Source organism: Drosophila arizonae, chromosome 5 (genome assembly GCF_054131065.1).
Source record: "Drosophila arizonae isolate 15081-1271.41 chromosome 5, UAZ_ARI_1.0, whole genome shotgun sequence".
In the NCBI taxonomy this organism is placed as follows: Eukaryota; Metazoa; Arthropoda; class Insecta; order Diptera; family Drosophilidae; genus Drosophila; species Drosophila arizonae.
In genome coordinates this window covers 19,119,412-19,134,436 of record NC_142925.1, presented here as the reverse complement: position 1 = coordinate 19,134,436, position 15,025 = coordinate 19,119,412, and the positions used below count along the sequence as shown (strand labels likewise).

Here is a 15,025-nt window from a genome sequence, read left to right as displayed (position 1 = left end):
CTCTACAGAGTATTTACTCGAATTTATAAATGAGTTGCTTTTTTTTTTTTTTTTTTTTTGCCTATTAAAAATAGTAATTTTTAATAACTCACATTCAACAAGATAAACTGCAGAATACTAAATAATTAATAATAACTACTAAATATATAAAATTAACGTCAACGGCCTATACAGCTGAAGAATATACATATATAATAAGTTCTCTTCTTCTTTAACTTGCGTTATAACAATATTTAAGAAAGAGTCACACTACATACGCAGCATTTGCCTTTGCCAACTGACAAAGTAATTCCAGTCTCTAAAGCGCCATCTACCGTCTAAGCATACGAAACTAAACATTCACTTAAGCTCGCTAAGCAAAGCTCAGGTAACTATGCTAAAAGCTCTGCGTTGCATGTAAAAGCTTTTCCTAGGCAAACTTGCAGCCCTCGCATTGAGCTCAACTGTCAAACGGTGTCAGCAGACGCAACAGTTGGCGCTCAGCTGTCAGCGCTGCAACAGCTGAGAAACGTCAACAAGGCCAGTGCGCAGCTGCACGAACAGGTAAACAGACACCTGTGGCGCTCCGACGGATGTAAACAAAGCGAACGCGCAGGCGTGTCAAATGTCAACGCAGGCGCAGGACACGGTGTGAGCGGTGCAGCGTACGTCAAAAGAGCCGCTCATACGGCTGTCTCGCTCGCGCACTCGCTGACCAAGCGATGAACTCATCGCTGACACAGAAATGTCAGCGAAACGTCAACCAGCTAACGGCAGTATACAGAGAAAAGTTTTTTCTACAGTCCATCAGAATTTTCACACGCGCACAACAGAGGCGAAAAACGTGCACAATTTGTGAAAAATTTTAGGAAAATTTAGTGAAAATTGTATAAAATGTGCAAAACGTGAGCGAAAACTTTGTGGATTATTCTGGTAGGGAAAATGTCGTCGCATTCCCGTTAAGGCTGCGGCTCGAGGCAGGCCACACAGGCAGAGCAAACCCGATGGCATGTGCAAGTGTGTGTTTGTGTTTGTGATAGAGTGCAGCAAATTGGGCTACAATTAAATTAAGCCCGTTCGTATATATGTCGCGGCCCAGATCGGAGCAGCCAGTACAGCAATATGGCGAGACCATTTTGGGCCTGGCGGCGCCTCTGCCTGAGCCTTCTGTTTGTGTTCATCCACAGTGCGCCCACAGCGAATGGCGATAAAATCAACTACAATCTGTGAGTGAGAGCAAAAGCCAGCACACTCAGGATCTGAGAGCAAATATCATTAATTACGATCTATGCATGTATTTGTCTACCACAGTGTGCACTCCTGGGCGGACAAGCTGGGCTTGGAGCTGTTTTCTCTGGGCGATTTTATCACCAGACGCAAGGAGGTGCAAGAGGTAAGTCGCCCTATTGATTTTTCCCACTGATGCTCCTCCCTCCCATTGTTTGTTGTTGACGTTTAGCGACTGCGACGGTGACAGCGACGGCGACTGCGACTGCAGCAGCGACGTCATATTTGGGTTAAAGGCTGCCTGAGTAGGCAATTATATATACAAAATGTTTGAAGCACGCGGCATGTCTCACAACAACAACAACAAGCTGCCCTTTAAAACAACTTCCCCCCAACCCCCTGCTGGTCAGCTAGTCGTTGTCTCTTTTATGAGGTCAGTAGCTGCTGCTGCTTCTGCCTTTGCTTCTGCCGCTGCCGCTGCGTAGGACAGCTGTGTAATTTATTTTTAGTCAGCGCAATTGGATTTTCGAAATGGAATTGCTTTGCAGGCGTCAAGCCTACTGTGACATGTGGCGTGTGGCATGTGGCGAGTAGCATGTGGCGGAAGTACTTGCATGAAGGAATTCCAGCAGTTTCTAGTTCGCTGACCAATGGGCTTTAGCAATGGCTTAGAATATTCTATGGATTCAATTAGTGGAAGCAATTCCATAATAATGTGCTAAATGGTTTTTGTTAATAGATCTTGAAACAAAAGCATACATTCAGTTAATTATAAAAAAGAAAGAAAGATTTAATAAATTACATTGGACATTAGATATATAAATTATATAGCCAAAAATATCTTAAATCTTAAACTTGATAAATAAAATTATATAAATAAAATCTGGGCTATAGCTTCAAGACATGGATTATAAATTGAAACTTCATTATAATCTTAAATCTTAAATATTATATATATTGATTAATATAAAAAAAAAAAAAAAAAAAATTTTACCGGGGCTAAATTTTCCTTAATTCTTTATTAATGTTATAAAAAAATATCTGAGATGTTGGATTATTATCAAATGAGTTCAATTTCTTTTATTTATAAACCGTTTAAACCATAATTATCGATATTTATCGATCTTGAGATTTCGTATATAATATATGTATATTTTCTTCTGTTGCTCGCAAAGTACTAAAAATGAACAGAGTATATACTTTATATATAGATTATATAAAAACTACACACCAACACAATACGTCGATCAATTTTGTATCCTAACAATGAAGTACAAAATAATTTAAAAATTTGCAAGGGAAATCTGAAAATTATTGTTCATAATTCAAGACATTTTTACTACATTAAATAACCTTTTTAACTATTATTCAAATATCTCCATTCAATAACTTACAGAGCTTTAAGGAGGCCAAAGTGGTGACTCGTCAAGGGGGCGTCATTGTGGAGTCTATGGCGAAAGAAATCGAAATGATGATGGATCTGAAAGTCAGCGCCGTGCGTGTAAGTAATGTTCTCTATTAATAATTTAACTATGCTATACGCTTTAATAATTTATTTATATAAACTACTCCAATTTCAGCGCATTATGGATACCGCTGAGAATACGGCGCTGTCGCATCAAAATGATATGGCGGACAAGATGTTCTCGTACTACAATGCCAAATCGATGGCGGAGCCAGGTGAACCAACACCGCCGGCACCAACGACACCGCCGGATATGGACGATCAGATCGGCGAGCCGCTGATCTATGTGCCGCCCAAAGTTCTAGTGCTGGAGCCGAGGCCGGAGTTTCACAATACGCCGGTCAACTTCAGCGTCAGTTCGGTCCATGTGCCGGTGAATGTGTTCGATCGAGGTTTGGATTGTGCTTAAAATCTTAACAGCTATCTCTCTCTCTGTCTCTTTCTGTTTCTTTCTCCAACTATCTCTGTGTCTCTCTCTCTCTCTATATATATATATATCTTTTCACCTGTAATTGTAACTGTAACTGTTGCTGTCTTTGTTAAGCACACTGCGTGTCGTATGTAAAAGCTTCAACACACGAGCACACATAATGCCAACAACAAACACTGCGTCTCTCTAACTGTCTCTGTTTTAACATAGCTGTCTCAAACGTAGCACTAAGTCTGTTTGTCTCGCTCGTATGCTGTATGCTAATTAGTTATCGTTCATAGTTAACCGATTAACCGTTTAACCGTTCAACCGTTTAAGCGTTTAACATTTCTCGTATATTGCGCATTCTTTTTCTTTTTCAATTTCCAACCGCTTAAGTCAATGCGCGCCACAAAAGCGCACGCGCGCCCACGCAAGCAACGCATCGCCGCATTCTGCGCACACAACTGTACCTAATGGCCTGATAGCTTAGATATGAGCGCGTCGAAAAGGCATTTTAAAAGGACTCTACTAGTTAGAAGCTGAACTAAGGGCATTGTTTATTAGAGACTTAAAATTAAATTAAAAAGTTTTTAGTTAGGATGTTTAATGTATTTATATACTCAATTTAAAGAATATTCATAAAATAAAAATAAATATTTTAATAATTAAATATGTATAAAAATATATATAGACATACATATATATTTAGTTTTACATAATTAATCATTTATAAAGGATAGTATTTACTCAGTTATGAAATAGGAGTTGTATGATTTATAAAGAAGGTCAAGATAGTTATCATCTTTAAAAATTTTTAATCAATCTTCAGAAGTTTTTATTGGTCTGATTTGATTTCTTTATATTCAGTTATTAGACTTGCTTAGAGTTATAGACGCGTTCATCTCTAAGAAAACAAATGTTTTCCACTGCCTGCATCGCGGATGCTGCGTTGCGAATTGTTGCTGGGGGCGCGTGCGTGGCGCTGTGAATGTTTCTTGCCGACACGCGGAATGCTTTGCCAAAAACCGTACAACACCCAACTAAGCCACTGTAATACCTACGTGCAATACGCCCATGGTCATGCCAACAAAGCACGCCAGAAAAAAAAAAAAACCAACTCACACCCACACACACAACAACTCAAGCACTTACACCTGCGCCTGCACTGCCTTGTGCTAATGCTATGAAACGCCTCACAAATTCTAAAAATTAAAAAAAAAAAAACTATCAGAGAGATATAATTTTAGGTTTTAGTTCGAATCCCCAACAAAATACAAAAACTAATCAATTTCTGTATTAAAAATTCTTCCCGTTTCTTTGTCAAAAACAAACAAAATCAAAAATCTGCAACAACAATCATCGGCAAACATACAATCGAATACATTGACACGAACATGAATAATCCACTTCGAATACAAAACACTGAACACACAGCATCGGATGTTATAAAAGCGATTCAATGGTCGGAGAATTTGGATCAGATATTTCGTGATAATTATAAAAACGATCCAAGTTTGTCGTGGCAATTTTTTGGCAGTTCGACAGGCTTTATGCGTCAATTCCCTGCATCGAAATGGAAGAAGGACGTACCGGTTGATCTATACGATTGCCGTTTACGCTCTTGGTACATGGAGGCGGCGACAAGTCCAAAGGATATTATTATCCTAATGGATGGATCTGGTTCAATGTTGGGACAGAGGCTAGATATCGCAAAGCATGTTGTCAATACTATACTTGATACATTAGGTACAAATGACTTTGTGAACATCTTCACCTTTGATAAGGAAGTGAGCCCAGTTGTCGGATGTTTCGAGGATACACTGATTCAAGTATATATCTCTTTTATTTACATATCTTATTTTGTATATATTGATTTGATTGAATTTTCTATTTACGATATCATTTTTCAATTTGCAATCTGATTTTTCTTTATCCTACAAAATTTTTCGAACTCTACACAATCAATGCGGCTTCAAACACAACAATCCCATAAAAAAACATAATCAAATACAAAACAAAACCGAATTCGTTTTATCCAAAAACTTCGAAATTCATCCAGGCAAATCTGGGCAACATACGTGAACTAAAAGAAGGGATTGAATCGTTTAAACCCAAATCGATTGCCAATTATACCGCTGCATTGACAAGGGCCTTCGAGATATTGGAAGAGACGAAGATAAATTCGCGCGGCGCGCAATGCAATCAGGCGATTATGATCATTGGTGATGGGGCACCCGAAAATAATCAAGAGGTCTTCCAATTGCACAATTGGCGCGACCCGCCGTATAGGCCGGTGCGCGTGTTCACCTATCTGATTGGCAAAGAGGTGGCGAATTGGGATGATATACGGTGGATGGCATGCGAGAATCAGGGCTATTATGTGCACCTCAGCGATACGGCTGAGGTGCGCGAAATGGTATTAAATTATATACCAGTTATGGCTAGACCTCTGGTATTGGGTAGGCATGATCATCCGGTCATATGGACGCAGGTCTATGCGGACCTCGAGGTGGGTAATGCCCTTGGGCCACTTACCAAACAGAATCCAAAAATCGAAACGCCTTCAATCGTTTAATGCTATCTAGGATACCAAACTTTCCGACTATCTGTGGGATATCAAGCAGTGCGAGGAGCAGAAGGCCGATGTTCTGGAATATTGGAAGGTACACGATCGCATGCTGGAGCCAGCCGAAATGCACAGGCGCGAGTATCGACGCATGAAGGAGGTGAAACGTCATTGCGTATTAAATAATATTAAATTATATTAATATAGTGAATTTCTACCTTTCGCAGACCTGGAACCAACCAGTAGACTCCAATGTCTATCAATTTATGACCACCGTCTCCATGCCCATTTACGATCGTCGCGAAAACGCGGTAAGTCAAGCCTATATAGATATTAGTGCCCGAGCGCGAGCGAAATCAAAATCAAAATCAAATATCAACCGTTAGCACTGCCAAAACCAAAATTTTTTTAGCCAAATCTGAACAAAAGACATACCGACGTCGCACCGCAGATAATGTCGTGATCATTATGCTCTCTCTCTCCCTCTGTCTATCTCTCTCTCTATTTGTCATCATCGAATCTATCGATAAGCAATATATAATTATCGATAAATATATATAAGATAAGAAAAGAGAAACAAAGCCAAACCAGTCACCCAAACCCATAATCTATCTATATAAAACTCACTATATACTACTACTACTATATTAATATTTTATGCGTTATATATAATTATAACACACAACTACCTACTACTACTACTACTACTACTACTACTACTACCAAAACAATACACAACTATACCACAGAATATCACCGAAGAAGTTTTAATAAATGAAGCACTCTGGGAATTGCAAACACGTGAGGTACAAACTATAATGCCAAATTCTAACAAAAACCAACTACAAAATTTCAAATTCAAATTTGATATTTGAGTAAAGAAATTAAAGTATTTGCTGCTCTTTAAGCGAAAAGTTTTATATACGCCAATTAATCGCATATATATATCGTATTGAATTCAATATATATAATTATATTATTCAAGTATATCAAATATATATTATCCAAATATGTATATCAATATACTTATTATATGACTAAAGTAAACAATTTGTTATACTTTGCGCTACATAACATGCATACCTATTCCATATTTAATCGATATAACTTATATAACTAACTATACTCGTATATAACTCTAGCTAATATGGTCTAGGACCATACTATTTTATTAGCAAATTTTTTGCCATTATAGTTGACCACCTACTCGTACTAGGTACTATCAAAAATACATACATATATACATATAAATATATTTGCATATATTCATATATGTATATATACACAAAAATCCAAAATGAAAATACTATATAAATATTTACAAAGTAAACAATTGCAATTCGATTGGTAAAGTATTGAGATGATATACCACGTAATTATATACAATTATAGCATTTCGAATTTTCGTTATATATATTCGTAATTACCATATAGCTATGCCTAGTTACTTACATAACGTAATCGTAAATTAAATATATATATATAGAACATTTTATCTAGCATTTTGAGTAGTACAATTTAACATTTGTTGTTTTACGTAAGACCAAAAACTATTGAAAAAAAAAAAAAAAACAAAATATATACAAAGCAACTTAAAACTACATATCGGTTGAGAGCCGCTGAAGGCCTAGAGCCCAAATACAAAATAAAAAGTACTCGTATATAGTTGAATTGGTACAATGCTCCCGAATAGATATCCCAATCAATGTTTAGATGCCGTACTCATTGATGTTTAGTAAGTACAATCAATTGAAAAGAAATCTTAGGCTAGTGCTGAGGCCCTATAGAGCACATGAATCAACAACAAACAAGAAACAACCCAGCAAACAACCAAACAAACAACATCAGAACATAAACAAATACCGAAACATACTCAAACTAGCAACACAAATCGCAATAAGGCATCGATTGATTAAGTTTTTATACCCTTCATATGAACCAGCCCAAAGGACGGCAATTGTTAGGCAGGCACAGCAACAAATTTAGATCCAGCTTAGTTTGAGTACACCCCACAACACCCAGTAATTCAATTGATCCCAGCTGCGCTCCCCTAGGCGTCTACACCCGACATACTTAAGTTTTTGCTTTCGTTTATAGACATTTATTTCGTTATTTATTATAATCTACCAATACAAATTCACAGCTCATTAATCTAACGACCGATATAAATCCGGCTGCGAAAATAAACCTTCAAGTTGTGAGTAAATTGTTTCTAAATTTAAGCAACAATTGCAAAAAAAAAAAAAGATGACAACAAATTTTACTAAATATTTAAAAAAAAAAAATTGCAAACATTTTTAAAACATTTTGATTAACGTCTGTGCCGCATGTCTTTTGTTGTTTTGAATTCCTGATGAAAAGAAAAATAAAACTCATTTTGCTTTTGAATTGAGCACCAACTAAGATTTTCTTTTGTACACCACGCCCATTTCTCCAGCCTCCTTGAATTAATTTTACTTTCAGCCTTTTAGCTACCAATGCTTGATTTGAATTTTGTTTTTTAATATTTTTTTCTAGTCGTATTCCTAGGCTAAGTTCTCTATATGTAAAGCTTTTCCTAATTGCTGTTAACGGGCACTCAATCAATTTCCTAGGCAACTGCAACTAAACTCTACTAACTGTCTAGCTGAACTGCAATCTAGCTGCAACTGCTAAACACACTCACTCCACCAACAACAACTTCTTTGAAACTTCGTACCACACAGAGCAATAAATAAATGTCTCAATAACAATTCTCAACCTGTTTCCATTGTGTTTCCACTGGTGCGTTGCCCCGAACACAGTGTTTCCATCTGCTCTACCGATTAACGCTGTGTTTCCACTGACTTACACGGTATTTCCACACGCAAACACTCTCTTGTATTGCAATTGTGTGAAGGGTATAAAAACTGTATGAAAAAAAGAACACACACACACACACACACAATTACAACAACTATTACATGAAACATACATATCTCAATACAAACAAAAGTTGTACTCCTCCAAGTGCGTCGACTTCACTTACATCTTGTGATTAACTCAACCCGTACCCGCCCTCGACCCTCCGCCCCCAGCCTATTCTCAATACACACTTTGTAAACAGCTTTTTCATTGTCTTCAGTTCGATTTTCAATCAAAATACAAATCTGTATATTACTCTTTCATTCTACTTCTTCTTCTACTTTGCTAAAGCGTCTTAACTAAAATTTTGCTAAAAATCAATTTTCTCATTTATTTTTAATTTTTTTATTTGTGTTTATTTTATTTTTTTTTTTTTTATTCAACACTGCGTTATTTCGGTTAACACAACCACTGTACGCTCTCATACGCTCTTAGTACTACTCTGCTAGCCATGTAATTAGCCTAACGCTCTCGAAAATTAAATTCTCTAAATCTATTTGTAATTGTAAACATCAATCAAAATTTATTTAATAATAATGCCATTTGAAAAATCGAAAACAAAAATTCTCTCTCTTAACTATATTCGTAAGTTTCTTGCGTAGTAAAAACAAATGCTTTTCATATGTATTTGCATAAACATTTCTTGACTTGATTTTCGATTTAAAATATTTTTTGTTTTTCTGTTTTTTCCTTTTTTTTTTAATCTTCATAACGTGTAAGCCGAATCAAAATTTCGTTTTGTACTAGCAATGCCATTTATCAACTTCAAATTCAATTCATTTTCCGTATTTGATTAACATGCAAATAATTAATAAAAAATTCTCTGTACTTGTACTTGTATTTGCGCTAAAAAAAAAAAAAAAAAAAAAAAAAAAAAAAAAAAATACATTCCAAATTCCAACTTGTGTAAATGTTTCGATTCTCAACACTTTCAAAAACATTTTGTTAAATTTACTCAACAATTTCTGCTCATGCACAGACAAGAATCGCAAATATATTGGGCGTGGCTGGCACTGATGTGCCCATCAGTGAAATAAAGAAGTTGCTATCGCCGTTTATGGTAAGTTTCTAGTGTTGGTAAATTCAATTTAAACTCAACATATGTTAAATCTCTGCAGCTTGGCGTGAATGGTTATGCGTTTATAGTAACCAACAATGGTTATGTACTATTCCATCCAGATTTTCGTCCAATTGTAAGTGAAAATTGAATATAATTTCGCAAACAGTTTCAAAACTTTCTAACACTGATTTTTACTGAGCAGTTCCAAGGTTATATACTAAAGCCAGCTTACAATAGCGTTGACATGATTGAAGTCGAGCTATTGGACGACGATCGAGCCCCCAGAGACTTTAATCCAGTGCTGATGACGGTAGGCTACGAATGAGTCTTGAAAATGATATCCATTAATTATTGATAACCCTACTCCCTCTCAGATACGCGATTCTATAATCAATCAATCGACCGGCAGCAAATGGATGTTGGTTAAAAATCATTTCGATGAAATGGTCAGTCCAGTAAAATTCTATTCCTTTTACATTATTTGATGACGATTTCTATGCCGATTTGCAGAAACGTGTGGCTCGCGTCAAGCGCCAGTATTACTGGACTGCTATAAAGAATACGCCCTTTACGCTCGTTATCACCTATCCGGAGCGTTATGGTGTGAGTCGCGTGGAACCACGCACCGAACAAGACATACATCGCACCTATATAACGGGCAAAAATATACGCAGCTTCTTTGATGGCAAACGTTGGAAAATTCATCCCGATTGGTAAGCGAGAGCACTTGATGGGAGATCATATTAGAAGATATTTACCTACATTCTTTACGTTTACTCAGGCTTTTCTGCAAGCAAACCAACAAAACATTCAGAACGCCCGAAACCGAGCTTTTGTACTTTGTTGATCGCATGTCTGAGCCCGGTTGGCATTGGCCATCAAGTCGAAGCGCGTTGCCCCCGGAGCATGCGGCAGCTATTTATTGTAAGTGCAACCATAAAGAAAGAGATATGTTTTTTCTCTTTTTTTTGTTTTTTTTTTGTTTCCTGAGTCGCTTAAATAAAAAAAGGCCATGGTTGACGCTTTTGAACTAAGTTTTTGCTTACTGTGTTCGATGTTTCGTTTAAACTAACTTATGCTCGAGAAGAGAAATGAGAATAATCAAATCAAAGAAACTTGCAAATTTCGATTACGATTTCAATAATCATGCAAATTCACAGCTAACAACTCATCAACTGGCCGCTATCCATCAATCAATGAAAAAGAAAGCTACTATTGTGAGTAACGAATGCCAAAAAGCCAACTCAAGTTGTAACATCCCGAAAAAATAAAATAAATTAAAGTCTATCAACCTCTGTTCACCCGTACCGCCCCTACACCAATCACCGAGTGCACCGTTATTAACTTTTGAGCTCAAGCACATTGCACCTGCACCTCCATTTCCATTTCGTTCACATTTTGTTGGCGCAGTCTCTCGCCCCAAACAGAGTATTGGATAAATGTAGTCTTTACTTATGATTTCAGTTTCTCGTAATCTAAGCTCTATGTACGATATTTACTTGTATGTGTTGCCACCAGTTAGCTGCGGAATTTGCACAGAATAAATCACGAATACCAAGTGGAAATGCATGAGACAAAATTCTGTTGATTTTCAATTTTCAATTTACGATTTTCGTTTTTCGTTGTTAAAAAAAAACGCTTCTAAATGTAGCCAAGTTGATGCAATATGAAGTCAAGGCAAACGATCGAGATGCTGCTTCGCTTGTCCTGCCGATGGGCTAATGCTAGACTTTTTCTGCTTACAGGCGATCGCCAGCTAATGCAATCCCTAGTCTTTGATGCGCGCGTCACCAAATGGTTCTCGAACAGCACCAGCTTCAATGCTCGCGACAAGGAGGAGAAGAGGTAAGTGGCAGTGGGATGCTGTTCGATGACAGACTTGACTTGTTTCTCACACATCGAGTACAGTCAAAACAGCGCCATGCTCCCCCCTCCCCCATGGTGGGGAGAGAAGGGCGCGCACTCTATATTATCCTCCAACCAGCTAAAGGCAGCACATATTAACCATTATAATTTCTGTGTACGCCTTTCTTTTTTCTCACTTTGATTTGCATTTTATGGCGTGTGTGTGTGTGTGCGTGTATCGTTGTTCTTGTTATTGTCTCGTTTGTCTATTTCATAATGAATTTTTTGCACCCACAACTGAATACTGCAATCTATGAAAACTCTTGAACTCTTGTACCACAACATAACATAATGCCTTTCATAATGTCTAAATCGAAAATACAATACAAAATACCCAATCTAGCGTTAGCGCATCAAGCCCAATAGCCGTTCTAATGGGTTTGCTGCCAAGGTAAACACTCGTCTATACTATAAATATGTATATATGCATATATATAAACACTTCTATATATATTTATATATGTATATCGTACAATCATGTTGTTATTGTCGTCGACCTGCTATGGAACCATTTCTAATATCTCGATTTCTGTTCCAACAGACACGAATTCAAGCAGCGCTTTGGCATCACCGTCGCCTTTCTGGCCACGCACAGTGGTTTGACCCGCTGGCACGAGTTCCACTCGAACATGGCCGAGCAGCCGAGCGCAGGGTGAGTGCTGTGCTGATAATACTACAGTAGAATTCTACAGAAGTACCTCGATACATATGCCACGCCTTTGTTTTGCTTTGCTTTTTTTTTGCAGTGAGAGCTTCAGTCAGAACAATAAACGCGCTATCGATGAGATCTGGTATAAGCGCGCCGTGGACCAATATTTTGTGCACAAGGAGAGTTTTGTCTACTCGGTGCCCTTCGATGCTGGTGGTAAGTCTGTCAATCTTAACATCTCTAAGGTCTGTTAACCAAATCTCTGTAACTCTTAGAAAGTGGCTCGGAAATCATTGTAACTGCCAGCAATGCCATTTTTCACAATGAGAGCTCAAAGTCGGCGCCCGCTGCAGTCGTTGGATTTCAATTTCAACACTCTGCATTCTACAAGCTATTCCACAATATCACCGGCAATGTAAGTGCTCCGCAATATAGAAATATTTATAGGGATATACCCAAAATCCATTCTCCCTAGGCATGCGCTGTCGATGATAAGGACTGCTACATACTCGATAACAATGGCTTTGTGATCATCTCGTCGCGCGTTCACGAAACGGGCAGATTTTTTGGTGAAGTCAACGGCGCCATCATGATGCGCCTTGTCGAGGAGAGAGTATACAAGCGTGTCATTGTCTACGATTATCAAGCCGTGTGCTTTGAGTCTAAAACTGAGATCAATGCATCCAATACACTGCTGTCTGTAAGTAAACGCACTCGTACGAAATCGATTGAATTAGGCTCCTTTGCATTGTACCTAACAACACGTCAATTTATTCTCCTGTTAAAGTTCACTCTCAGCTAAGTGTGTATATTGACCAACACTGCAAAGTAGTGTGAAGAAACATTTTAAAAATATTGACAATTAATTGAGTCAATTTCACTTTCAATTTCAATTCATGCTTGCATTTTCAATCTACTCTTGATGTTTATTTATTGAAGCATTTTCTTTCAAAATCAAAATCTTCGTTAACCAGTCCTTTAATTATTTCTTCAACTTGAGCTTTAGGGCATTGTGGAAACGCTTATTACCCTCCTAAGGAAGCCATACCTTAGAAAAGCCAGTTTTTAATTTATTTTAATTATTTCCTAGAAAATTTGAAACTTTTCCAAAAATTATTTAAATTTAAATTTTCGCTTGAAAATATATTCAGAAAAAAATGAGAAAGAAACAAAAATATCAGTTTATGTTTAGCCCGGGCTTTTAAGTTTGCCAACTTATGCTATAGGTAAAACAAAATTATGTTCATAAGACAACAATATAAAACACATAAAATTGTTATATTAAAAAAAATGTTTTTAAATATATGAACCTAATAGCTGCCTGAAACAATCTGAAACTCAAACTGATCAAATGAGCTTTTGCGTCTGTAAATCTTTGCTATACAAAATTTATTACAAATTAAACTTATAACAATTTGCCAAGCATCAGCTCCTGCTTATTGCTTAAAAATAAATCGAATTGAAAGATCTAAAGACCCGCTTCAGACTTTGCTAAGCTTTTAAAATTCTTAAGCGCACATGACAATATTAAATACTTTATTAATATATTTCTTATTATATAACATATATAAAATATAGTTGAATAACAAATAATATTATTCCTATAATAATAATCGCAATTTCGTTCACTTCAGCCGCTGTTTCATCTGCTGCGCGTAGGCAAATGGCTGCTGCATACGGCGCTGTGGTATATTGTGCAACTGATGCGATTGGCGCCGGGCATATCGGCCCATTACAATGACGTCTATATGGATGCGAATGGCACCGAGCAGGAGCCCGAAGATCACGGCCAGACCAAGAATGCCGCCTGGCTGCGGCATTTGACGCTGCGACGCACGCGCCTCAAGTCGTGCGACATGCAGCGCGAGCTCTACACGCTCTACAATGAGAAGGACAACGTTGTCTACAATATGACAGCGCATGCATGCGAGCGGCCATTTGTGGTGCTGCCCATACCCAATAGCAATCTCATATTGCTCGTGATCGATCAGCTCTGTCCGCGCGACGTCGCCCTCGTGCTGACCGTCAATCCGGCGCCCATCAACTATCCGCTGGCGCCCAATGAGACCTTCTCCTGCTACAAGCATGCCAGGGAATTCAATCGAGTGCGTCCGCAGAGCTGCATCAGTCGTCATGCGAATGTAAGACAAACTCCCCCACTCTCCCTCTCACTCTTTTCCCTCTAACTGTCTCTCTCTTTCTTTGTGACAGGAGAGCGCGATCAAGCTGTGCGGCAAGGGTTGCGCCTTCTATGCGAATCTCACGCTCCTGCTGCTCAGCCATGCGTTGAGTCGTTTGCTTTAACATTGATCGCAATGGATTTAGCTAAATATAGGCAATATATATTGATAATGTTTTTGTATTATATATATATACACACACACATATATGATAATTATTAGGAATATTGGGAGGGGGAACGTTCGATTTTTTACTATATACTCATTAACGCTTAAGACGCTGTTCATTTTTTCCACCATTTAGTTTTGTTGTATGTCGAGCTAGTTTTAAGGCAAAGTTAGCTACCAAATTTGTTTTCAAGCCGTGTCTTGAGTTTTATGTTAACTATGAAAGTATGACAGTGTGTGCTGCCTATAGTGGACGGGTCGCTGCGCTTTATTGTAGACCTTCCAATAGACAGGAAAATTTAGTTAAATAGCAAATACACTACAAATTCCAACAACGGCCTTAAACTCGCAAAAAAAATTAAAAAAAAAAAAAAAAAAAACAAACAAATAAATATATAAACATATATATTAAATTAAATTTTGTAATTGACGCTCTCTGGTATAAAAAATAAAAATAAATAAATAAAAATAAAAATAGGCAATGAAAATGCGCACACTGTTCCATAAAAAACTACTGCCCATGTTAAGTGT

At 37.5% G+C, this 15,025-nt stretch overlaps 1 protein-coding gene across 7 annotated transcripts; it reads left to right on the top strand.

Moving 5' to 3' along the window:
* The first annotated feature begins 508 nt into the window (after positions 1-508).
* On the top strand, positions 509-14,894 carry stj (voltage-dependent calcium channel subunit straightjacket). Of its 7 annotated transcripts, none has more exons than XM_089471173.1 (24): positions 509-1,205; positions 1,291-1,372; positions 2,603-2,707; positions 2,787-3,063; positions 4,518-4,912; positions 5,143-5,592; positions 5,669-5,809; positions 5,877-5,960; positions 7,793-7,846; positions 9,512-9,592; positions 9,651-9,725; positions 9,795-9,902; positions 9,967-10,038; positions 10,103-10,305; positions 10,374-10,516; positions 10,753-10,809; positions 11,338-11,437; positions 11,841-11,888; positions 12,039-12,149; positions 12,244-12,362; positions 12,422-12,561; positions 12,622-12,846; positions 13,781-14,287; positions 14,358-14,894. In XM_089471173.1, the coding sequence occupies exons 1-24, from the start codon at positions 1,102-1,104 to the stop codon at positions 14,448-14,450; spliced, it is 3,774 nt and encodes a 1,257-aa protein (XP_089327299.1). In that variant the 5' UTR covers positions 509-1,101; the 3' UTR covers positions 14,451-14,894. The 7 variants fall into 7 exon arrangements, with proteins under 7 accessions (XP_089327299.1, XP_089327298.1, XP_089327303.1 ...); XM_089471172.1 differs by lacking the exon at positions 7,793-7,846 and adding an exon at positions 6,399-6,455 and having other exon boundaries at positions 510-1,205; XM_089471177.1 differs by lacking the exon at positions 7,793-7,846 and having other exon boundaries at positions 510-1,205.
* Positions 14,895-15,025: the final 131 nt, after the last annotated feature.